At 42.2% G+C, this 25,887-nt stretch overlaps 2 protein-coding genes across 2 annotated transcripts in view; one reads left to right on the top strand and one right to left on the bottom strand.

Annotated features, from left to right (window-relative positions):
- LOC134746526 (potassium voltage-gated channel protein Shaw-like) overlaps positions 1-17,447 on the bottom strand; it is a 224,299-nt gene extending 206,852 nt beyond the window's left edge. The window contains exons 1-2 of the mRNA XM_063680938.1: positions 17,302-17,447; positions 6,785-6,934 (exon numbers count right to left, since the gene is read on the bottom strand). Coding sequence (XP_063537008.1) covers positions 6,785-6,934; positions 17,302-17,345 — 194 coding nt within the window. The 5' untranslated portion in view covers positions 17,346-17,447. The remainder of the gene's footprint in view (positions 1-6,784; positions 6,935-17,301) is intronic.
- Positions 17,448-21,101: 3,654 nt separating this feature from the next.
- On the top strand, positions 21,102-22,625 carry LOC134746953 (uncharacterized). Its single transcript, XM_063681525.1, has 3 exons — positions 21,102-21,240; positions 21,673-21,761; positions 22,392-22,625. The coding sequence occupies exons 1-3, from the start codon at positions 21,141-21,143 to the stop codon at positions 22,605-22,607; spliced, it is 405 nt and encodes a 134-aa protein (XP_063537595.1). The 5' UTR covers positions 21,102-21,140; the 3' UTR covers positions 22,608-22,625.
- Positions 22,626-25,887: the final 3,262 nt, after the last annotated feature.

The following is a 25,887-nucleotide window of genomic DNA, read 5'->3' as shown; positions in this document are numbered from 1 at the left end:
TTTGTAGTGTCCCGCCAATCCGGATAAAATGCGTCCAAGTCGTCCCGCCATCTCCTTGGCCTGCCTGCACCCCGGCCAGCACCATCTATGGTGTTCGGTGGGTCCCACTCGGTTACCATTTTGGCCCACCTTTCAGGGTGCATGCGGCAGACATGCCCAGCCCAGTCCCACTTAAGCTTTGCGGTCTGGACACCTACATCTACAACTCGAGTTCTGGAGCGCAGTTCCGTGTTTCTGATTCTATCAGTTCTGCGAACACCTATTATACTGCGCTCCATCGCATACAGAAATAATACCTCTTTTTACAATCCAATCGTCAGAATGTGTCGCCAGTATAATGAATTGGTATTTAAACACAAAGATATTGACATTTTCGACTCACGGCAGGCAGTATTTAGGAGGCAGGTTCTTAGGGTTCTCGGCCATCATCACACTTCTCAATAATAGTCCGCAATTTGACATGTAATTATTAAGTATTTGCGAAATGTTGTAATTTGTAATTTAGTATAATTTTGAGTAGTTTTAGGATACTTTTTTATAGTTTTAGGATAGTTTTTGCTCCTTATATTTCTTTCTTGCTGTGCATGCTTGCTTGGATGGCATTCTTATGCAATACCTACCACTCATGTACTCTTTGTAACTATGTTGAATGTTGTCTGTTTAGTGTGCCTTTTAAATAAAATAAAATAAAATGAAAGGATAAAAGGATTTAATTTTTTTAAAGGATATACCTTCCGTAATTTTATTGGAGCTCTTAATTTTTTTTTAAGTATTTGAGAATTATGAAAAAGTCTGTAATTGGACAGGATACAAACAAATCCGATGATAATTTACGAACAGAACACGGAATCATGGTATCTCCATAATTTACAATTATATGCTCCTCAAATAGTAAAAAACCGGCCAAGTGCGAGTCGGACTCGCGCATTTTTTTTTTTTTATTACAATAAGGCAAGCACTTGACCGCAATCTCACCTGATTGTAAGTGCCGATGCAGTCTAGGATGGATCATGCTTACCTAAAAGATGTCTATTCATTTTATTCTGTTTTTAGTATTTGTTGTTATAGCGGCAACAGAAATACATCACCTGTGAAAATTTCAACTGTCTAGCTATCACGGTTCATGAGATACAGCCTGGTGACAGACAGACGGACAGTGCAGTCTTAGAATAGGGTCCCGTTTTTACCCTTTGTACGGAACCCTAAAAATGTAGGAGCGAAGTTGACTTGCCATAGAAAATTTAAATTTCGCGCCTTTTTCTACTGAAAAGGTGGGTGTGTTTGAGTATATTATTTAATACAAAAACCTACGTTAATTATAATTATGATACGCGTTGATGCTCAACCATAAGCGTGACATTTACAAAAATCACTCGTACAAATTTACAGCTACAATTAAAATTTCCTCATATTTTTTAGCTTAGTAAACTGACTTCAAAAGCTTATTTAACATTAAATCCTCCAAAGAAATGAGCACTCAATTAAACAAAAGGCACTGCACAAGACAAAACAATAGAAAATCTCGGTTTCTGTACCGACGTTTATTTACATTCCGAAAAAAGAATATTAACTTAATAATTTTAAAAGCTTAATATCATTTGAATAGTTCCAATGTTATATTTTATAGCAAAGATTCGTTTTTGAGTGAAATTCTCCATTTCCCTATGTCAATACCAGACGCCTCAGAATCAGATTACTAGAAAAGTCCCATCTGGCGATTTTTCCCCGTCTTCATTTGCTACAATTGACAGATTGACGGATCGCAACAATACAGATCGGGTGGGGGGACAAATGGGAGTGATTGGGTGTCGTCTGAGTCACATGTTTGGCGAATGTAACTTTTTTCTTCATCACCTTTTTGCAAAAAAGTCTTAGAAGATAGATCTCTTGTGCTATTCTTAAATTTTTAGTTTTTTTTTTTCAGACGCGAATGAAATTAAAACTCGTATTTTATGAAATGTTGTTTTAAATGGATTACTTGTCATTTATGGTCAAAAATAATAAATTTTATTTATTTGAAGTAACATGACTCATAAAATTTGTTAGTACACAATATTAATTCTGACCTATCCCTAATGTTAGTACATAATTAGTAAGTTAAACAAAATATGGGCTGCAAGAAACATGCATCTGACAGCAGTGCCTCAAGTATGGATAGTCAAACCTGTTCGCAATAGAGCGCAGGATGGGGCTGGGGCTGGTTCGCACCCGGCGCACCACGTATTGGGATCTAGAACAGTTTTTTCTCATGTCATCGACTCAATAAAATGCTAGTGCCCCTTTTAAAATATTACATATGTCTGATATTATTATTTTATGCGATTTCATATTTGCGACCAATTAAAGGCTTTTATTATTTTTATTTTTATTGTATTTGTCATAAACATAACTATTTTTTTAACCTATACTAAACTATAGTCGCTAAACTATATAGTTGTAAATTAATTTTTAACAAGCAGAAACGTCTGCGATCAATGCTATTAAGCTTAGAACAAATTTAAAAGTGGAAAAATTACTGCCTTGGGTGAGACTTGAACTCCAGAGGCCGTGAGTTCAAGTCTCTCCCAAGGCAGTAATTTTTCCACTTTTAAATTTATTCTAAGCTATATAGTTGTATACAAAAATGTAAGCTAATATATGTATTTTTCCTACTGAATAAAGATATTTTGTATTTGTATTTGTTGTATTTGTAATTAATTTTTCGTTATTTATTAAAAAATCTTGCATTGATTAATTATGCGTTTATTTTTATACATGCATTTTAGGCCCGTTGGAACCAAATTTCAATCTGTTTTCAGGAGTAGAAAAAACTGAGCTAGGCAATCATGAATTCTTTATCATTTCGTTGAGGGCTATTCAGAGTCTTGATGGTTCATGAATAAATGAAATATTATGCTTTTTCATTTGCATGTATTGTTACCTTCATCTTCTAGTCATATTTTCTAGATAAATTTACCGCCAAGCAGGGAATTAAAGGGCACGTGGACATTCCAGGTACAATGTTTGGTTTTTTAATTTTCACGAAATTCACGAATTCATCCATTTTATTTATGAGAAACAACTTACGTCTCGGAAGAGGGAGTTTATGTACTGGAGTAGATAATTACTTTTTAAGACGAATTTGCTTTGACTCCTTCTGTGTATGATCTGAGGTCTACTGGTATCATTTGAGGTAACCCTAGGACAGCCAACCTATACCTAAGAATCGGCGCAAACACTAAATATTACGTAAACAACTGACACCTGATCTTCCAACCCAGAAATGAAATTATCTCATAAGCATACATCCGATTTCTACGCATTGTTTTAAAACAACAATTTTTTTTGTACAATAAAGTGATTTATTACTACTACTACATCATCATCAGCCTTCTATCGCCCACTGCTGGACATAGGCCTGTCTTCTAGTACCTACGCCACTTATCTCGGTCCCGAGCCAATCTCATCCAGAAGTGACCCGCAATCTTCCGAATGTCGAATGTGTGTTTTAAAACAGCGAAGAGATAAGTACTAATATTAATTACTAATACAATTCGCACATAATATGTTACATAAAATGAATTGGTGCAAAGCAGAAAGCCGTGTATAAAGGGCAGTTTTTAAAATGGTGCCACTTATCAATCACGCTTCAGCATCTATCTATCCAAGCCATTTTCCAAGTCTATTGTCACATTACTGGCACAGTATCATCAGCAATGCCATTTCTCTAAAATATAAGATTAATCCGTTTACCTTCCCCGTAAATTAGTTGTAACATGTGTCCGCCTCACTAATGATCTATTGAAAGAAAACTTTTGCCTCCAACTTTAGTTTGGAAACACGGATTAGCTCGACTTCCTTACTTTGCTACCGTTTCTATATTTACGAACAGGTACATATATGTTCAGAGCTGTATCAGAATTCAAGAAGAAGCTGTCCCTCGATTTTTTTTTTTCAATGAGTCTGGGACTGATCCCTTAAAAAGCTGTTCAATGCTTGCCTGTAGTAGGTGAGGACCTGCGCGAAGACGCCGGGATGCCGGTCGAAGAAGTACTCGTTCAGTACGGAATCGTAGTTGCCAAGCGCCACCGCGAGCAGCGCCAGTATGACTCAACAGTCTCCCCACTTGCCTGTAGTAGTTGAGGACCTACGCGAACACGCCGGAATGCCGGTCGAAGAAGTACTCGTTGAGCACGGGGTACTAGTTTGCGAGCGCCTCCGTCAGTCGCGACAGTATAACAACAATCTCAACACTTGCCTGTAGTAGTTGAGGACCTGCGCGAACACGCCGGAATGCCGGTCGAAGAAGTACTCGTTGAGCACGGGGTAGTAGTTTGCGAGCGCCTCCGTCAGTCGCGACAGTATAACAACAGTCTCAACACTTGCCTGTAGTAGTTGAGGACCTGCGCGAACACGCTGGCATGCAGGTCGAAGTACTCGTTGAGCACGGGATCGTAGTTGGCCAGCGCCTCCTTCAGCAGCGATAGTTTGATTCAACAGTCTCAACACTTGCCTGTTGTAGTTGAGGACCTGCGCGAACACGCCGGGGTGCCTGTAGAAGTACTCGTTGAGCACGGGGTCGTAGTTGGCCAGCGCCTCCGTCATCGACGACAGTATGACTCAACAGTCTCAACACTTGCCTGTAGTAGTTGAGAACCTGCGCGAACACGCCGGCATGCAGGTCGAAGTACTCGTTGAGCACGGGATCGTAGTTGGCCAGCGCCTCCGTCAGTCGCGACAGTATAACAACAGTCTTAACACTTGCCTGTAGTAGTTGAGGACCTGCGCGAACACGCCGGGATGCCGGTCGAAGAAGTACTCGTTGAGCACGGGGTAGTAGTTTGCGAGCGCCTCCGTCAGTTGCGACAGTATAACAACAGTCTCAACACTTGCCTGTAGTAGTTGAGGACCTGCGCGAACACGCCGGGGTGCCTGTAGAAGTACTCGTTGAGTACGGGATCGTAGTTGGCCAGCGCCTCCGTCAGCAGCGCCAGTATGACTCAACATTCTCAACACTTGCCTGTAGTAGTTGAGGACCTGCGCGAACACGCCGGGATGCCGGTCGAAGAAGTACTCGTTGAGCACGGGATCGTAGTTGGCCAGCGCCTCCGTCAGTCGCGACAGTATAACAACAGTCTTAACACTTGCCTGTAGTAGTTGAGGACCTGCGCGAACACGCCGGGATGCCGGTCGAAGAAGTACTCGTTGAGCACGGGGTAGTAGTTTGCGAGCGCCTCCGTCAGTCGCGACAGTATAACAACAGTCTCAACACTTGCCTGTAGTAGTTGAGGACCTGCGCGAACACGCTGGCATGCAGGTCGAAGTACTCGTTGAGCACGGGATCGTAGTTGGCCAGCGCCTCCGTCAGCAGCGATAGTTTGATTCAACAGTCTCAACACTTGCCTGTTGTAGTTGAGGACCTGCGCGAACACGCCGGGGTGCCTGTAGAAGTACTCGTTGAGCACGGGGTCGTAGTTGGCCAGCGCCTCCGTCATCGACGACAGTATGACTCAACAGTCTCAACACTTGCCTGTAGTAGTTGAGAACCTGCGCGAACACGCCGGAATGCCGGTCGAAGAAGTACTCGTTGAGCACGGGGTAGTAGTTTGCGAGCGCCTCCGTCAGTCGCGACAGTATAACAACAGTCTCAACACTTGCCTGTAGTAGTTGAGGACCTGCGCGAACACGCTGGCATGCAGGTCGAAGTACTCGTTGAGCACGGGATCGTAGTTGGCCAGCGCCTCCGTCAGCAGCGATAGTTTGATTCAACAGTCTCAACACTTGCCTGTTGTAGTTGAGGACCTGCGCGAACACGCCGGGGTGCCTGTAGAAGTACTCGTTGAGCACGGGGTCGTAGTTGGCCAGCGCCTCCGTCATCGACGACAGTATGACTCAACAGTCTCAACACTTGCCTGTAGTAGTTGAGAACCTGCGCGAACACGCCGGCATGCAGGTCGAAGTACTCGTTGAGCACGGGATCGTAGTTGGCCAGCGCCTCCGTCAGTCGCGACAGTATAACAACAGTCTTAACACTTGCCTGTAGTAGTTGAGGACCTGCGCGAACACGCCGGGATGCCGGTCGAAGAAGTACTCGTTGAGCACGGGGTAGTAGTTTGCGAGCGCCTCCGTCAGTCGCGACAGTATAACAACAGTCTCAACACTTGCCTGTAGTAGTTGAGGACCTGCGCGAACACGCCGGGGTGCCTGTAGAAGTACTCGTTGAGTACGGGATCGTAGTTGGCCAGCGCCTCCGTCAGCAGCGCCAGTATGACTCAACATTCTCAACACTTGCCTGTAGTAGTTGAGGACCTGCGCGAACACGCCGGGATGCCGGTCGAAGAAGTACTCGTTGAGCACGGGATCGTAGTTGGCCAGCGCCTCCGTCAGTCGCGACAGTATAACAACAGTCTTAACACTTGCCTGTAGTAGTTGAGGACCTGCGCGAACACGCCGGGATGCCGGTCGAAGAAGTACTCGTTGAGCACGGGGTAGTAGTTTGCGAGCGCCTCCGTCAGCAGCGCCAGTATGACTCAACATTCTCAACACTTGCCTGTAGTAGTTGAGGACCTGCGCGAACACGCCGGGATGCCGGTCGAAGAAGTACTCGTTGAGCACGGGGTAGTAGTTTGCGAGCGCCTCCGTCAGTCGCGACAGTATAACAACAGTCTCAACACTTGCCTGTAGTAGTTGAGGACCTGCGCGAACACGCCGGGGTGCCTGTAGAAGTACTCGTTGAGTACGGGATCGTAGTTGGCCAGCGCCTCCGTCAGCAGCGCCAGTATGACTCAACATTCTCAACACTTGCCTGTAGTAGTTGAGGACCTGCGCGAACACGCCGGGATGCCGGTCGAAGAAGTACTCGTTAAGCACGGGGTCGTAGTTGGCGAGAGCTTCCGTCAGCCGCGACAAACGCGTGGCTGGAATCTTTTTTAATGTCGCTTTGTACGTTTCGTATCTGCGAAAAAAGTTTGTTTACATTAATGTTTACCAAAGAAAACATTTCGCGATGAAATCATTTGAAACACTCCGTCAAAGGTCAGTTTATTCATTCTAAAGATACCTTTTTAATTACAATTAAATTTTCTGCTAAAGTTGTTATAAGCAGTGGAAACGTTAATGCTTAACTATTAACCAGTACAAAACCGTAAACTGTAACCGTCCGTTACGGTTTACGGTTCAATTTGTACTTGTTAATGGTTAATTGCAATTAACGTTCGGCCAACACTGGCTATAAGCCTTATAAATAGTGGTTTACGATCACTAACAATTAATATAAATTCTCCACAATCTCCAACTCGGGAGCCCTTCCGGAAAGTAAAATATTAGTTACCTATTTGCGGTTTTATTTTATCTATGTATTCAAGTAGTTGCAGTACAGAGAATAAAATACTATATTAATATAGTACTAGGTAGGTACTTAATTAGAATATTGGCACCCAAAGTATTATCATTGTCGTCTTATGTCATTGTCAATATTATCCTCATCTTTTTAAGGCGTTGGCATTTCGACAAGTCTCTCTCTAAGAAATCTTTGGATCCGCTCAAGCAACCTAATCTCAAAATTTAGTGCAGGCACTAATTTTGTAGCGCCTTTGTCGTCCAATAAGTTAACAAGGTTGGATATTGGTCCTTCGAACCAGAATGGGTTTAAGGCTGTTGTGGCTATAAAATTATTGCGTTGGTGGAAACAAATAAACGTTTACTTTATGGATCGTTAGCAAAATGTCCGTTAATTGGTCTCTGGGCTACGGGTGAGCAGCTAGGTCACTTAGAGCAGGCAGTTTTTTAAATATAAATAAAATAAATAAATATTATAAAACAATATTTAACAAACAACTTATAATAACTATGTAAAACCCTTTTTATGTGCAAATAAATGATTATGAATATGATTCTCCCTACATTAAGTTAGTTACTTATACTGAGCTTCCTGTGAAATCAATTGGAATATTGTATAAAACGCCTAGTTGAAACAGTTAACTCAATTTCCCGGTAGATGTCGCTTTTTATTTCTACAACTAGCGAACGGTTGTCTATCGTGGATTTTATATGATAATGTTGCTGTTTTTTTTTTTGTGGAGTTTTAGTTCAGCCGATTTAAACACACACGAAAATAGAAGTTCGCAAATTGCGGGGGTATCTTTCTTTGTCACTCTAATTACGCCTTCATTGGAGTAAAAGAGAAAGATCCCCGCAATTTGCGAATTTCGGTTTTCGCTGTAGGCTTGTTTATAATTAAACAAGGTATTTGATTTAAGAGCCCGGTTACGATTTTAGTCGCAAAAATGTAAAGTTGATAGATTTCTTCTGTGAAATTGTACACCTTTTGTTACCTAATTGAAATAACAAGTACTGGTTTCTATTAGCACGACTTCTTATCTCTAGGTTTATCAGATCATTTTTTTGAAAAAAGGCTTACTAAATTAGTAATGAATTTTTTTCTGATGGACGTTGTCACGTTACTCCCTCCTCCACGTATATTGGAGGAGTGAGTAACGGAGCTGGGAGTGAGGAGGTAGAAAGGAAAAGATAGATATAACAGGGGTAGGTTCTTTATTTATCGGCTAATTGTCTAAATATGACACGCTACAGATGGTTTAAATTACAAAAAGAATAAAATAAAGTTTATAGTCGCGCTAATAGCACGCGCAAGGCAGGAGCACGCACACGGATAGGCGCGCTGATAGCACGCGCAAGGTGAGGCGCGCTGGTAGCACGCGCACAGTAAGGCGCGCAGATAGCACGCGCAAAGGTAAGGCGCGCAGATAGCACGCGCAAGGTGAGGCGCGCTGGTAGCACGCGCACAGTAAGGCGCGCAGATAGCACGCGCAAGAGTAAGGCACGCAGATAGCACGCGCAAAGGTAAGGCGCGCAGATAGCACGCGCAAAGGTGAGGCGTGCTGGCAGCACGCGCACAGTAAGGCGCGCTGGTAGCACGCGCACGGTAAGGCTCGCTGGGTAAGGCGCGCTGATAGCGCGCGCACGGTAAGGCGCGCTGGGTAAGGCGCGCTGATAAGCACGCTCTTCAAAGAGGCGAGGCGCAGTGACAACACGCGCCTGTTGAGGCGAGACGCGCCGATAGCGGGCGAGGCGCGGTGACAGCACGCGCCTGTTGAGGCGAGGCGCGCCGATAGCGCGCGCCTAGGAGACGAGGCGCTCCGCTAGAGCAACCGCAAAGCACCACCGGACTTGGGTGCGTGCAGAGAGCGCCAGACTTCGTCAGGAACACAGGTAACCTTTTAAGGAGCGCGATCGAGGGTTTCTTGATGGTGCGGGGCCTGGCTTGGCCCCGCACGGACCCTTACAACTGACGTTCCTTTGTTAGGAACTAGAAGCAAACTGAATTCAGATGTCCGCTGGGCCGCTTATATAGCTAGCAATAACATTTTCTAGAATTATTGTTTACCTTATTATTAATTTTGAAAATATTTGAAAATATTTGTTCACCAGTAACAATTTTTAGATAAAATTTAGAACAAACTACTTGAAAACTATACGACCTAAACTTCATGCTAAAGAATTTTGAGTAAATTATTAGTTTGACGGATAATGTCAAAACAAAGAAACAAATATGTCAATGGAAAATTTATAGTGAATTTTAGGTCGATTAGCTTTGAAATCATTATAAAAACATGAAATGATTAGAAAAACAGCAAGGTAAGTAACCGGACGGGTCAGGGCCGTATTAGGGTAGAAGGAGTTTAGGGAGAATTTAGAAATGATAGCCAGAAAGTAAAACATTTTAAATCAAAAGTTTCAGGGAGTAATTTGGAAGACGAGAATCAGACAGAAAGAGAACGCAAAAGCGTTAAGGAATTATAGCCGATTGGAGAATCCAGAGCATCAGCCCGTGGGAGTAAGAACTGGGAGTTAGGACCCAGGTATGAGATGCTACATTACCCCAAAAACCACGGAAAAAAAAAACTTTGTCGTAATCTTAAACGGAAAAGTTTTTTTTTGTGAAGAGTTAAGTTTAGGGGAAAGTAAAGGAAGTAAGGTAAGTAGGTAAGTAAGTAAGTAAGTAGGTAAGTAATTAAGTGGGTAGGTAAGTCAGTAAGTCAGAAGAAAGAAAGAGCAAGCTCGTTAATGGGGATGAATAAATGGAACGAGAGGATGAGTGATATAATGGAGAAGAAGATGAATAGATCGAGGAACTTCCCTGCACTCATACATCGCCTGTCATAATCACGCATTCATAAGTCTCTGGCAAAGGAAGGGGATGTGGTTCACGCTCTATGACGCACACTCCTAAGAAGTCCTCGCTATGACCTAAGGCTTCTTTATAGAAGGGAGTAGTCAGCCGCTCCACTGGAAAATATAATAAGATAATAATGAACGACCTAAGGCTTATTTTAAGGGAGTAGTCAGCCGCTCCGCGAAGATAAGTTTATGTACAAGTTCTCGTCGGTTTAGAGCCGACGAGAATAGAGAGTAGGGGTAGAGCCTACTTAGGTTGTGGTAGGGGTAGACCTACCACAGTAGAGTAAAAAAAAGTAGTGTTTGACCATAAGGCTTATTTTTTTCTTCAGAGTTGGACTACCGCTCTGCAGGGTGAAGAAAAGAAAAAGAAGGGCACCTGGCTTATTAAGCCACCCGAGAATGAAGAAATATTTACAGATGAATACAATCACACAAAATGAAAGAAATGGAAAATGACAGTTAATGAAGAATGAAAACGAGCTTGAAGAAGAAAAAAGGGGAGGACGAGGACGGGCTGAGCTGAAGAGTAAAAGAAGTACAATTATTATAAAGTTAAAGACCTATAAAAAATACATCATTAGAAATAAAAGTGATAAAAAAAGTAGCTATCTAGTCTGATTGCTATAATAAGATAATCTAAAAAAAAACGTGCCATATTGACTAAGGAAATAGAAAATTAAACAGAAAAAGGCCGAAAAGTTATTTAAGATTTAAAGACACGGATTCTGTCTATAATTTAGAATTTAGAGGGTTAAGAAAGCCGGTAAATTTAAAAGTTGGGCGCCAAAACTGTCACGTTACTCCCTCCTCCACGTATATTGGAGGAGTGAGTAACGGAGCTGGGAGTGAGGAGGTAGAAAGGAAAAGATAGATATAACAGGGGTAGGTTCTTTATTTATCGGCTAATTGTCTAAATATGACACGCTACAGATGGTTTAAATTACAAAAAGAATAAAATAAAGTTTATAGTCGCGCTAATAGCACGCGCAAGGCAGGAGCACGCACACGGATAGGCGCGCTGATAGCACGCGCAAGGTGAGGCGCGCTGGTAGCACGCGCACAGTAAGGCGCGCAGATAGCACGCGCAAAGGTAAGGCGCGCAGATAGCACGCGCAAGGTGAGGCGCGCTGGTAGCACGCGCACAGTAAGGCGCGCAGATAGCACGCGCAAGAGTAAGGCACGCAGATAGCACGCGCAAAGGTAAGGCGCGCAGATAGCACGCGCAAAGGTGAGGCGTGCTGGCAGCACGCGCACAGTAAGGCGCGCTGGTAGCACGCGCACGGTAAGGCTCGCTGGGTAAGGCGCGCTGATAGCGCGCGCACGGTAAGGCGCGCTGGGTAAGGCGCGCTGATAAGCACGCTCTTCAAAGAGGCGAGGCGCAGTGACAACACGCGCCTGTTGAGGCGAGACGCGCCGATAGCGGGCGAGGCGCGGTGACAGCACGCGCCTGTTGAGGCGAGGCGCGCCGATAGCGCGCGCCTAGGAGACGAGGCGCTCCGCTAGAGCAACCGCAAAGCACCACCGGACTTGGGTGCGTGCAGAGAGCGCCAGACTTCGTCAGGAACACAGGTAACCTTTTAAGGAGCGCGATCGAGGGTTTCTTGATGGTGCGGGGCCTGGCTTGGCCCCGCACGGACCCTTACAACTGACGTTCCTTTGTTAGGAACTAGAAGCAAACTGAATTCAGATGTCCGCTGGGCCGCTTATATAGCTAGCAATAACATTTTCTAGAATTATTGTTTACCTTATTATTAATTTTGAAAATATTTGAAAATATTTGTTCACCAGTAACAATTTTTAGATAAAATTTAGAACAAACTACTTGAAAACTATACGACCTAAACTTCATGCTAAAGAATTTTGAGTAAATTATTAGTTTGACGGATAATGTCAAAACAAAGAAACAAATATGTCAATGGAAAATTTATAGTGAATTTTAGGTCGATTAGCTTTGAAATCATTATAAAAACATGAAATGATTAGAAAAACAGCAAGGTAAGTAACCGGACGGGTCAGGGCCGTATTAGGGTAGAAGGAGTTTAGGGAGAATTTAGAAATGATAGCCAGAAAGTAAAACATTTTAAATCAAAAGTTTCAGGGAGTAATTTGGAAGACGAGAATCAGACAGAAAGAGAACGCAAAAGCGTTAAGGAATTATAGCCGATTGGAGAATCCAGAGCATCAGCCCGTGGGAGTAAGAACTGGGAGTTAGGACCCAGGTATGAGATGCTACAACGTTTAGGTAAACGCGTGTAAAGCACTGACTTTGATGCTCTTATTTGTAAATTTCGTAAAGTTTGGACTGCTAAAAATGGTAAATTTGTATAACACATATTCTGTACTCTAGGTTTATCAGATTACATTGTTGTTATATGACTTAGAGTTCGAGGAAATGAAAGTTAAACGAATTCAATTTTCTCCAGAAATGACCTCAAAACAAGTGACAATTTCTCCGAAAATCTACTTATTTTCGACGTAGATTGCATACTCAAATAATCTGCAATGTTTACTTAAACTGTTGCTGTACTTCATTTTATTTAAATTGCAACTTTTATTTTCTGACGATTTTTTAAAAACTTCCCCTTTTTCTGGCATAACATCGGTGACACGCGCTCGCGGCCTCAGTCCCGCGCGGGAGCTGGTAGAGGCAGGACGTTTGTTGATCGGCTCCGCACGTTGCATCGACGACGACGAAGTTATTTATCATTGTGTGCGTCGCTCGCCGTGTAAAAAGTTATATTTGTTTGCGTGTTTGGCTGTACTGTGTGCGTGTAAACTGCGACCAGAAACTTTAATCCTTGGGTTGTAAGTACTTGTTTATTACGCCTTAAAAAAAAAGGAGGTTCTCAGTTTGACCCGTATGTTTGTACGTATATGTATGTATGTTTGTTCGGGATTATCTCGCATTTGGCTGAACCGATTTTGATGCGGTTTTTAGAAAAGTGTTTGTTACATTCTGGAGAAGGTTTTAGTATACATAGAGCTAAGCTGATGCTGAACCCTGGCTGTACCTAGTGGAACGCAGGTTTAGTGCAACATAGGCAAACGCTGTTTTGGTCTGTCTTGATGAGCAATTAGGAGAGCAGTACCCAAGATGGAGCTGATGCTGAACCCTGGCTGTACCTAGTGGAAATCAGGTTTCGTGCAACATAGGCACACGCTGTTTTGGTCTTCCGACACGTCTTGATGAGCACTTGGGAGAGCAGTACCCAAGATAGAGCTGATGCTGAACCCTGGCTGTACCTAATGGAACGCAGGTTTGGTGCAACATAGGCACACGCTGTTTTGGTCTTCCGACACGTCTTGATAAGCAATTAGGAGAGCAGTACCCAAGATGGAGCTGATGCTGAACCCTGGCTGTACCTAGTGGAAATCAGGTTTCGTGCAACATAGGCACACGCTGTTTTGGTTATTCGACACGTCTTGATGAGCAATTAGGAGAGCAGTACCCAACATGGAGCTGATGCTGAACCCTGGCTGTACCTAGTGGAAATCAGGTTTCGTGCAACATAGGCACACGCTGTTTTGGTTATTCGACACGTCTTGATGAGCAATTAGGAGAGCAGTACCCAAGATGGAGCTGATGCTGAACCCTGGCTGTACCTAGTGGAACGCAGGTTTGGTGCAACATAGGCACACGCTGTTTTGGTCTTCCGACACGTCTTGATGAGCAATTAGGAGAGCAGTACCCAAGATGGAGCTGATGCTGAACCCTGGCTGTACCTAGTGGAAATCAGGTTTCGTGCAACATAGGCACACGCTGTTTTGGTTATTCGACACGTCTTGATGAGCAATTAGGAGAGCAGTACCCAAGATGGAGCTGATGCTGAACCCTGGCTGTACCTAGTGGAACTCAGGTTTCGTGCAACATAGGCACACGCTGTTTTGGTCCTCCGACACGTCTTGATGAACACTTGGGAGAGCAGTACCCAAGATAGAGCTGATGCTGAACCCTGGCTGTACCTAGTGGAACTCAGGTTTGGTGCAATATAGGCACACGCTGTTTTGGTCTTCTGACACGTCTTGATGAGCAAATGGGAGAGCAGTACCCAAGATAGAGCTGATGATGAACCCTGGCTGTACTTAGTGAAACTCAGGTTCATTTATTGTTATCAGAACTTCCACCCCCTTTTAACCCCCAGTACCTACTGCATGTTAAACGTGTGGTAGCTCTGGTCAGGTGCCTGCTTCATCTGGCAGCCCTCCAGGTGTTCCAGGTCTTGAAGAACTTAACCTGCCTACAGCATACTCTACCAACTTCAGATTAAAAGAGTTTTACCCCTGATCCGATGCGTCCAGCAGTACTCCAGGTGTTCCAGGTTTTGAGCTGTCTCCGTCATACACTACCCACAACACGTTGAGCGAGTGTTACCCACCCTTTGCACTCAGCAGCACTCCAGGTGTTTCAGATTTGGAGCTTTCCCCATCATACACTACCAGCGGCACGTTGAGCGAGTGTTATCCGTTACCCCTGACCCTTTGTACCCAGCAGCACTCCAGGTGTTCCACGTCTGGAGCTTTCCCTATCATACACTACCAGCAGCACGTTGAGCGAGTGTTACCCCTGACTCTTTGCACCCAGAAGCATTTCAGGTGTTCCAGGTCTTGAGCTGTATCCATCGTACACTACACACTACCAGCGGCATGTTGAGCGAGTGTTACCCCTGACCCTTTGCACCCAGCAGCACTTCAGGTGTTCCAGGTCTTGAGTTTTCCCCATCATACTCTACCAGCGGCACGTTGAGCGAGTGTTACCCCTGACCCTTTGCACCCAGAAGCACTCCAGGTGTTCCAGGTCTTGAGCAGTATTCATCGTACAACCAACCACACGTTGAGCGAGTGTTAGAAGAGTGGAGAAGAGAAGAGGATGACTTTGGAAATAAAAATTATTATCACCCTTCCCAACGATTAAGACTATCTCCATAATATCAAATTCCATCCAAATCGGTTTTATTGGATCCCATACAAATTTCCATTACCCCCCCCCCCCTGCCCCCCGTTTCTGGGGTAAAACCTATCCTATGTCCTTCCCCAGGACTCAAACTATGTCCATACCTCATTTCATCTTAATCGGTTCAGCGTTTATTGATTCCCCATACAAATTTCCACCCCCTTAAAGGGTGAGTTCTTGAATAAAAAGTATTCTATGTCCTTCCCCGGGATTCAAACTATCTGTATACCAAATTTCAACAAAAGGCTAGTTTCCCCTCTGGGTTGGAACGTTGGAAAGTCAGATCGCAGTCGCTTTCGTAAAAACTAGTGCCTACGCCAATTCTTGGGATTAGTTGCCAAGCGGACCCCAGCAGACTTCCATGAGCCGTGGCAAAAAGGCTGGGATAACACGAGTAAGATGATTATATATATATATAAGATATTGCCTTAGTGCAAATCATTATCATCATGGTATATAATTTGTATGTATTATATGAATACATAGGTAAATTGTTAAGAGTAATAAACGATTATATCAAATTTACCGAAAGTTTTATTTTAACCTAATTAAAGTTATAAAGTGACGCATAATGTTGCGAAAGTATCAATATTGTTTAGGCGGTCGCGTTATTTCAAGCAGCGGCCGGCGTTCGGTTACTGTGTAAAAGTCGTATCTTCGCGCGTTTTCAAATCGACTACGGGCTCTTAAGCTTTCCCTTTCGAGACCAGACTTCAAAACTGTACAAACATTTAGAACCTACTCCTTTGAACAACGTGGGATGAAGAAACTGTAGTGTTTCCACTTATATACACATATAACATTTTGTGTTTACTCAAAAGTTTCTCAGAGATGTGACTTTCAAAATAAGTCCGTCAAAAGTTCTACTTTACACTCTAAAGTGCTATCAAAAGTTAGAAAGTAGAAAATGAAAACGACAGTTGAAAAGGAACTATTTTCGATTTGTGGACCCAACAATAGAACTTGTGTTTAAAATAACTGCTATTTATTATTTTCTAATAATTATCGGGTGCTTTATTTCATGCATGGTCTGATATAATTTATTTTAAATACAGTCAACGACCCTATTGTCAGTAAGTAATATTAGCAGAGCCATAAGCGCATTGTCATTGTCAATACCATGATCGCATGCGTTCAACGCTGCGTCTATCGCATTAAACAACTGCGCGCTTGAGAGTATCGGGCGCGACATTGTGTAAAACACATTTTTTTAATACTAGTTATTTACTAGACAAACTTCACTGCATTCTCATAATTAATAGTGCTAGGGCGAACTACGCGCTACGAGCGTAGCCGATACAATCGTTTTTAGCGAAAAGCGCCTACGAATAGAGAATCCGCCTAGCGGGTCGCTGGCAGTAAAAGTGTTAAATAACAAGAAAAGCTGATTTTGTGTATGTGTGTGTGTGTGTGTGTGTGTGTGTGTGTGTGTGTGTGTGTGTGTGTGTGTGTGTGTGTGTGTGTGTGTGTGTGTGTGTGTGTGTGTGTGTGTGTGTGTGTGTGTGTGTGTGTGTGTGTGTGTGTGTGTGTGTGTGTGTGTGTGTGTGTGTGTGTGTAAGTCTGTTAAGAAGTATAATTAATTATAAATTAATATTCATTTAGCCCCCGAATTCGTCTGCGTATAACTTTCTTTGTTGGTTTGCGGCGGTATCATGGCATTTTTATCACTTGTCATGTCATGCGTCACTTTCGCACTTTCATACTTGTAAGAACGTGACAAGCATGATGACAGATAATATAAAACCGACCATCTCAGCCCTAGGGGCCTAGTCAAGATCTTTACGTTTATCGACGTACAATTGATATATTTTTTCTAGTCACTAGACTACGTCCAATAATATTTTGAGACGAATTAAGAACAAACAAGATCCCAATAGACCTAGGTACCTATGCTATGAAATTTTGTCTATCAGCCTTAAATTTAACTCTATATAATAGAGTTAGACCAAGCTAATTTGGCAGCGATTTTGATAGCCCCGACTATGCAAGTGTTATTTAAACGTCATAATTTTATAGAAGTTTGAAGTTTAAAATAATACTTGCACAGTGTGGGCTATCAAAATAGCTGCTAACTTAGCTTGGTCTGACTCTATGAAAATAATATTCTTATTACAACAATAACAAACACATATTTAAAAAGCTTCTAATTCAAACTTTTCATCTCAACCCACCTGATGCCACCAACGTTCAAAATAATACGATTCTCGCCATCCATGGCGGTTCACGCGCACAAACACATAACAATCACAACACGTTTCACAGCCTCACTACGTCACTATTAATCTTATCAATAGGTCGAACTATTAACTGAGGCAACTGGTTATTATGGTCAACCCATGGAGGTTTGGCTGCATGAAGCTGTAATTTTATGTAAGTAAAAATGTACATATAAACGAGTTTTAGTCCTCTTCTACTAGAAAATCTCCGCGCTTCTTTACCAAACACCTCAGATAAGTAGTAAACCTGTACCTCAAGCTTACGACACTCGCGAATGTCGAACGGAGTTCGCGAACGCGCCGCGACGCGACCGCCAGCTTGGGCGGGCGGTTTGGCACTGATCCCCCCACCTGGGTGCACTGCGGTCTGCGCCTTGGGTGTCTGTCTATTTGACATGTCTGGCTGTAAACTAACAAAGTTGGGTTTGGTCAGTAGGTAAATAAGTTAAGGTACAGCATCAATAGAGGATCAACGCGTGGAGGATGTTTTTCTGTTCTCCGTGCGGCACGCTGCGCTAAAGTTGACGCTTTCCGGCTCCGTTTAACAGAAAAATAGTTTTCTCAAACTTGCAATGAAATGTTGACATGACTCACTTCAAATTAGGTCCGGTAACTACGTATCCGGTGCGATAAGTAAAGATGATATGTAAAGGAATTTTATACAGCCATACACACACAACCTTCTTTTGTTTTTGACAGCAGCCGCGGCCCGCGATTCTCTCATACTTGTAGCCCCGGCCGCCGGGGCCCGGCGAGTAGTTAACGACGCCTTCTCGTAATTCATGAGGCCCTGGTACTTGCTCCTTGCTAAATTCAATTTTTAGACAGTTTTTTTCTTGATTTTGGCCACCGGATATGGATATTTCATTGCAAGTTTGAGAAAAGCACTATACAAAATTCGGCGAGAAATGGGGTTGCCGATCGCGTATCCCTATATCTACTTGGCTGCAACATGGCTGCAACCCTTCGTTTGCCGGCCACTATAGTAATGTACTAATACATCGGTCAGTAAATAAGAAAGCCTCAGATTTCTTTAATTACATTGTGATCTGAGACATTTCTTACTTTACTGCCCTAGAACGACTAACTTACTGCCCTTGTTTGCAGGCTTTAATATTTATAACAACAGGAAAGAAATAGGTTGACGTGTTTTAACGTCATTCATATGTCAAGAACGCGCACTCAGCTTTTTTAGTCATATCATGCGGTCTAAAAAGCCTGATCTAGAAAGTGTGCACGAGGAAATGCACCCACGAGATGGTCTGATGCTGTGAAGAGGGTGGTTGGCGGCAACATGCAGTGCGTGACCCATATTGCTTATGACCGCATACTGGAGACGGAGCATACATTTCTCAGCAATGAGGGACCGAGGAAGAAGAAGTCACCAAGAGGTCGAGTCCTGTCTTAAGTTTTATGGCGTACGTAGCCTACATGCTTTTAGTTCTGTATAAGGTTTTTTTATTTTACCTACTACCAATGATGTTGGCATAATATATGATTAAAACGTAAACGTACGTTGTATAAGGTGTGTTCAGGTAAATTTGTCCTAGTCGGTGTCGGTAGTGACCCTGCCTATGAAGCCGATGGGTTCGAATCCCGGTAAGAGCATTTAACAAAACATCAGTAAAAAACATTGTATAATAGCTCAGTTTCCAAGTGAAGCATCGAAAACAACGCGTAAATTTTGTGTCCTTATAGCCTTCACTTTGATGAGTGAAATAGTAAATTTGTATATTGACTAGTGATTTGGTCCAAACTAGAGATCAGATTTCATAATATTCACTAAAATCACCTAAGTGAACACAGGTGAAACTTTGGACGAATATATCTTTGATCCCCAGGCGATCCTTCAAGCCGCTATTTAGATCAAAATCCCCGATTTAGTAGACAGATGTCCAGTAGGACACCCTAGAATAAATTTCTTGAATATCCAGTGATAATATATATTGGCCCACTAAAATCACCAGGGGATTGTGGTAGATATAGCGAAGCGACGCTCCGTCTAGTTGTGTTAAACTCAACAAATCGTCTACTTACCACTTACCTGGTACCTATGAACGGTTGAGAGGTTTAGTACAAAAACGAAAAGTGTGCGATCGTAACTGGATACGAATAAGAAGAAATAAGTTTTTTAATCAATCAATCTATCAATATATTTTATTTCAGACTAATGTCCATAGTGTAAATGTACATTCCCTTAAGCCTATGTTAGTTAAACCTATACTAACTTATAATAACTTATAAACTAAGCCTCTGGATCCCATATGTACATTGTCCCAATGTTTCCAGAAGGCAAGCAGGCGACTCTAACACTAGGCGCACGAGGCTGTTGGAACTGTCTCGCACGCGACGCATCAGGGAGGCAGTTCTTTTGCGTATTATCGCACCGAAACAGTCCGTACGCGCCTCCGCGAACATACCTGATGCGCTGCAAAAACGAGGCAGTCCCAACAGCATCCGGAACCCATTGTTGTACTGGACGCGCAGGGCATTGAAGGCTTTTTTTAGTATAATTTGTCCACAGGCTTTTGATCCAACTGGTTTCATATAACATACACATACACAGATATTTCTTCCTGAGTCATGGGTGTTTTCTGTGTTATAGGTAGGTATGTATTTAGGCAACCATTTGTGGGATGGGATCGATAAAAAGGTATGATATAAAGGTCCTTATTGCAGGCATTTTTTTAATACCACGTCGGTGGCAATCAAGCATACGGCCCGCCTGATGGTAAGCAGTTACCGTAGCCTATGGACGCCTGCAACACCGGAGATATTACACGCGCGTTGCCGACCCTAACACTCCTCTCCCTCGTTGAGCACTGGCAACGATACTTACCGGCAGGAACACAACACTATGAGTAGGGTCTAGTGAACTTTGGCTGCGGTTTTCTGTAAGGTGGAGGTACTTCCCCAATTGGGCTCTGCTCAAGATCTGGAATGACATCCGCTGTCCTGTGCCCTACCACACAAAGCGAGATGTCATTCACAGTGCCCATACCTCTCTTTTGGACGTAGTTTAAGGACATATCCGGGTCCGGACGCAGTTTAAGGACATATCCGGGTCCAGCATAAGGACGGTGAAGGAAGGTGAAGCATAAGGACCGTTCTAATACAGGGTGGCTAAAAAAAAAGTGCATTCCCATTGCCGGGGAGGTTTTGGAATTTTACTGAGCAACTTTTACTATGGGTCTATGGGACCAACCACGAAATCGCGAAAAAAACTTGGCTGTTTCATACATTTTGGCTGGTCCATTTTCTATGGGAGGGTAAATCGGTTTTTCGCGATTTCGTGGTTGGTCCCATAGTAAAAGTTGCTCAGTATAATTCCAAAACTTCCTTGGCAATGGAATGCACTTATTTTTTAGCCACCCTGTAAGTATATGAATTTAAAAACTTGTCATTCGACACTGACACACATAAGTTTTCTCAAATATCCAGTTGCAAAAGATTATCTTCAGATAACATTACGACACTTCACTCTATCACCTATAATAAGAGGAAATATCTGACATCCGAAATTCGATAAAACATGATAAGGAATATCGCATCTCTATTACGTTGTATTAAAGATCATTTTGCAATGGCCTTCTGTACGGTCGAGTTTACAAACATCTATACAAGCCAACTTACCAAAAATATATTTACACGACCTTATTATTAGTGTCTTAGAGACGTGTATATATTTATGGAATATTGGCTTGTACATATGTTTCTTGAACTCAACTTATGAGTGTTTTTCGTTTCTTTTCATCCTATTGGAATGTCAGTATTGTTTTAGTGTTTGGTGCAATATGTTGGGGAGAATAATTTTGGTGGTTTTGGCTGTGGGTGTGACGTCACTGCCTCAGACGTATGAGACGAAGAAGTTCAAAGTTGGGATAGAATATGACCGTAAATATAAATAGCTAAAATTTTAAAATTTTCCGTAGTTAGTATACGGGCTGAAATTTTAAAATGTGCCGCAGTAAGGACTTCATCACTACATAGTATAAAACAAAGTCGCTTTCCGCTGTCTATCCGTCCGTCTGTCCCTATGTATGCTTAGATCTTTTAAACTTCGCAACGGATTTTGATGCGGTTTTTTTAATAGATAGAGTGATTCAAGAGGAAGGTTTATATGTATAATTTGTAAAGGTTTTGTGTAAATTAGTAAACGCGCGAAGCCGGGGCGGGTCGCTAGTAAGTAATAAACAAAAAACGTTGGAAAAACCCGACTAAGTACGTTTTTACAAAAATAAACCCCCCTATTTTTTTTAATGGTTAAAAAATATAGCCTATGCATAATTTAGCCGTTTTATAAAAACTATTACCTCATATTTTCAGATTCTCTGCCAATGGTAGGAGGGTCCGACCGATACCGCCATCGTAACAATTACGATCCGTTCTTCGTCACTGTCACCGCCACAGCTAAGGTAATTATTAAATTATTAGGTACCTATACTGTTTAATAATACATCTCCAGTAATAAATAATAATAAATGATTCCTGATTTCAATGTATTTTTCGCTCTTGGCGTATTACCGCTTACTTGCCGCAGTTGCTTCGAAATGATTAAGTTTAAATATCTGTTATTTAATATTTTCCTAGGCGTGCTCGATTATTTATGTACTTATATTTCATACATCTATATTATATATAACATTAAGGTACTTATAATTAGTACTTATTATAAATTATAACCTATTGAAAATAAATGTAAACACTAGTGACATTTGTTTATTGTTCTTAATTGACAAGTTGAAGTTCTTTAAGTCTGAGCAACACCGGCTTCCGACATGTCGGAAGGGAGGAGCCCAAGCGATATCTTACCGTACAAATCATTCTGCCATTTCTTGCGGGGAAAACGTGCACACAGTCGCACTTCTCACTCACATACAAAATCTAATCTGTAACGACGACACAAATACATAGCTTGCGGCATTCTATCCGCGACGCCCCCCGAATGGTCGGCCCTCTTAGCGTTAACTTAATAACTATGGAGTTACAAGCTGAAGTCATTTGACTTCTCTGCTTATTTCTTACAGTTCTCCGTTCTCTTTCAGAAAAACTACGTAATATCCTACCTTGAAGTCTCCGCCACAGTGGACGCACTAGGTGAAGTGGATTTCTGCGTCACAGCGGGTTCTACGGGTTCCCGAAGCATGGTGTTCCGAGTGGCGTCGAACCATTCGGAGTACCTGTCTTATTCGTACCTAGCGTACGGGATACGGGAGGACGAGTACAAAAAGGTGACGGCTGTGTCGTGTGGCGGGTGCTAGGTTAGTTATAGTTAGTTTCGTTTTTGAAAAAAAATACATTTTTAATTCAGAAAGCAGAAATTAAAAGGACCGCATTTCTCTCCTTCTTAGTTCCGTGTCAAAAAAATATAGAAAGCTTAAATATTTGTATTATTCTGTTTTTACTATTTGTTGTAGCGGCAACAGAAATACATCATCTGTGAAAATTTCAACTGTCTAGCTATCACGGTTCATGAGATACAGCCTGATGACAGACAGACGGACAGCGGAGTCTTAGTAATAGGGTCCCGTTTTTACCCTTTGGGTACGGAACCCTAATAACAAAATGAGGTATGAGGAGTACAGCCTACAGTTTATTTTTTTGCTCGTATTCAGGACCCACCCGGTATAGTTCAGTCAAGTATGAGGTACGGAAAGAAGTCATTAGTGATCGTGATTAGTAGGTAACTACTAGAGGCTGTCGTTTATAGAAAAATATGTATTAGTGATAATTATTTTTGTGCTATATTCCCTAACAATGTAACACTATTTTGAATGTTGGTAGCAGTTTGTGTATGTAAATAATTCTTCATTTTACAGTTTTTTTAGCTCGTTTATCCATTGTGGTATATTATAAAAAAAAAAACAATATATTCACCAGCCGGGCTAGCACATGATTGGCGCGAGAGTATCTCGCCGCGACATAGCCTACCCGTCCTCCTTTAATTCATACAGTTAGTAAAAGACGGGTAGTCTATCTCGCGGCGAGATACTGTCGCGTCAATCATGTGCTCGGCCTACAGTCCACCACTATTTCATTATATTCACAATCATTCCTATTTTCTGGATTCCAGAATAATATAATGTTGTCAACAGAGCCATCTGTGATGACATGCATGTACTTGATACAAAACCAGGTTTTGTGCAGGAAAGTTTGGTTCAACGATAACTAAAAGTCAGCCCATCGGCATTTTAGTTCAAAGCGTTGCAAATAGATGGCGGTTAAAGCCTTGATACTGCTTATGTTATCTTATTTTGCCAATAGATGGCAATGTAAGTCACGCTTAGAAAGAAGTTAGATTTAAAAATAAGTAGTAATTTTGGTACATGTTTGGTATTTTGTAATTGGATTTCGTTTGGATAATTTATTTACTTACTTTACCGTTTAGTCATTTCATTTTAAACTTAGACACAGTTCCATGATTGTTACGGTTTCCTTGTGTAGTAATTTAAAATAGTACAGTCGAAGGCAAAAATATGAATCCAGACAAATTGCTCAAAAATAATTATGTGAAAACGACTTTATTATCTAAGGTGTAAGAGAGTACACATATTTTTGAAACTTTGGGAATGTATATATATTTATGCCCTTGACTGTATTATTGCCCTTCATTACCCGATGTACAATGACTAAAAGAGTGCGATTACTTGGTTGCATTAGATAAATTATTATTTTATTTCCAAATATGCAAGTTTACAGTTCTAAACCAAAGCACTTACATACTACAATAAATCATATTATTAAATTACATTATATTACATTATATTAATTTACATGTCAAACTATAATTTAAATCATTTCTTAAACTACCAATTGTACTCAGTCATATGATTAAATTACATTATAAATAATTCAAATTGCACATTAAACCTTATTCCTAAAATTATCAAGTATATATAAATCACTCATCTTATAAATCAATCATATTAAAATTACACATGTATAAATCAAATCAAATTAAAATTAATTTTAATTGCCCACCTATATTGCGTTACAATTGCCAAGACACAGCCCAACACGTCTCACGAAAACACCTATACTATCGTGGAATATATCTGTATCAGCAACCTGCGCGTACAATTTGTTCAGCAGCAAAAGTGCTCTCCGCGTGGGAGCATTACCACCCCGTCGAGTGCGCGCAACGCTCCTCGCAAACGGGTGCGGGCGTCGCCGCGGTTCCACTGCTGCGCCACCTCCGCGCCTCAGAACGGGGACGTGCAATCCTATCTGCCCTAGCACACTCGGATTGTCAACTCTATTATTTAGAAGCTGATAGTAGTGCACTATGAGCAACAACTTCCTTCTCAATTCCAGAGTGTCCAATCCGACCATAGCCGTAACAAATAGTGACGGATACATATAGGGGTAGTACCCATATTTACGCCTGTATATAAACCTAGCAAATTTGCGCTGTATTTTCTCTATACTTAGGATATATTTTGCTTCGTGGGGATCCCAAACTATAGCGCCAAATTCCAGTCTGCTGCGAACGTATGCATTGTAAAGCCTTATGGCAACATTCGGATTAGGAAACTGGTATGCCATCCTCATGATAAATCCGAGTGTTTTGCTCGACTTCAAACATGTGGTAGTGATATGTTGCCGGAAGTTAAGTTCCCTATCAAGCGTTAGTCCAAGGTCACGAATTTCTGTGACGCGCTCCAACGGGATACCATGCAGAGTGTACGGTGCATTTATCGGCTTGCGGATTCGGTTAAAGGTGATAGTTTTACATTTGGAGACATTAAAATGTAATTTATTAACTTCACTCCATTTAGCCACCGCATCTATATCCCGCTGCAGCGCCTCACAGTCGCTTATTTCGCCGACACCCAGGAAGAGTTTGAGGTCGTCTGCAAACAATAAACACTTGGCAGTGGTTACAACTTCCGGCAAGTCATTTATCATGATTATGAATTGCATCGGACCTAGGGTGCTTCCTTGGCTCACTCCAGATCGGGTGAAATACGCCTTCGACTCGCATCCAGCAACCTTGACCACCTGACACCGATCCCTTAAGTAATTTGCGAAGAATTTAAGAAGCTTTGGCGAGAAACCTAATGAAGCACACTTCTGCAAGAGGATGTCGTTATCAACAAGGTCAAACGCCTTCTTAAAATCAAAATACGCGGCGTCAACCTGGTGGCCCGCATCCATTTCTGCGGAGACATAGTCGACAAAAACTGTCTGGTTGGTGGAAGTCGAGCGTCCCCTACGGAACCCGTGCTGGCCCTTAGCAAGCTGGGTGGAAATCTGATGGCTAATTTGACAGTCTATCATCGATTCAAAAAGCTTGCCAAAGACAGACAGGACTGCTATGGGTCTATACGTTTCTACTTCCGTATTACTTGAACCACTCTTAGGTACAGGAGTGACTCTAGATTTCTTCCATACGCCAGGATAGACTGCACATTTCAACGCTAGGTTGTAAATATGCAAGAGCGGATCCTCTAAAGCGGATATGCAGTCCTTTGCGAGATATGGAGGAATGCCATCAAGATCATCATCACATCATCATCTGTTGCACTGCGCGGCTTAAGT

This window comes from Cydia strobilella, chromosome 13 (genome assembly GCF_947568885.1).
Source record: "Cydia strobilella chromosome 13, ilCydStro3.1, whole genome shotgun sequence".
Classification (NCBI taxonomy): domain Eukaryota; kingdom Metazoa; phylum Arthropoda; class Insecta; order Lepidoptera; family Tortricidae; genus Cydia; species Cydia strobilella.
Note: the sequence above shows the minus strand (reverse complement) of the source record. Positions and strands in the feature narration are given on the sequence as shown.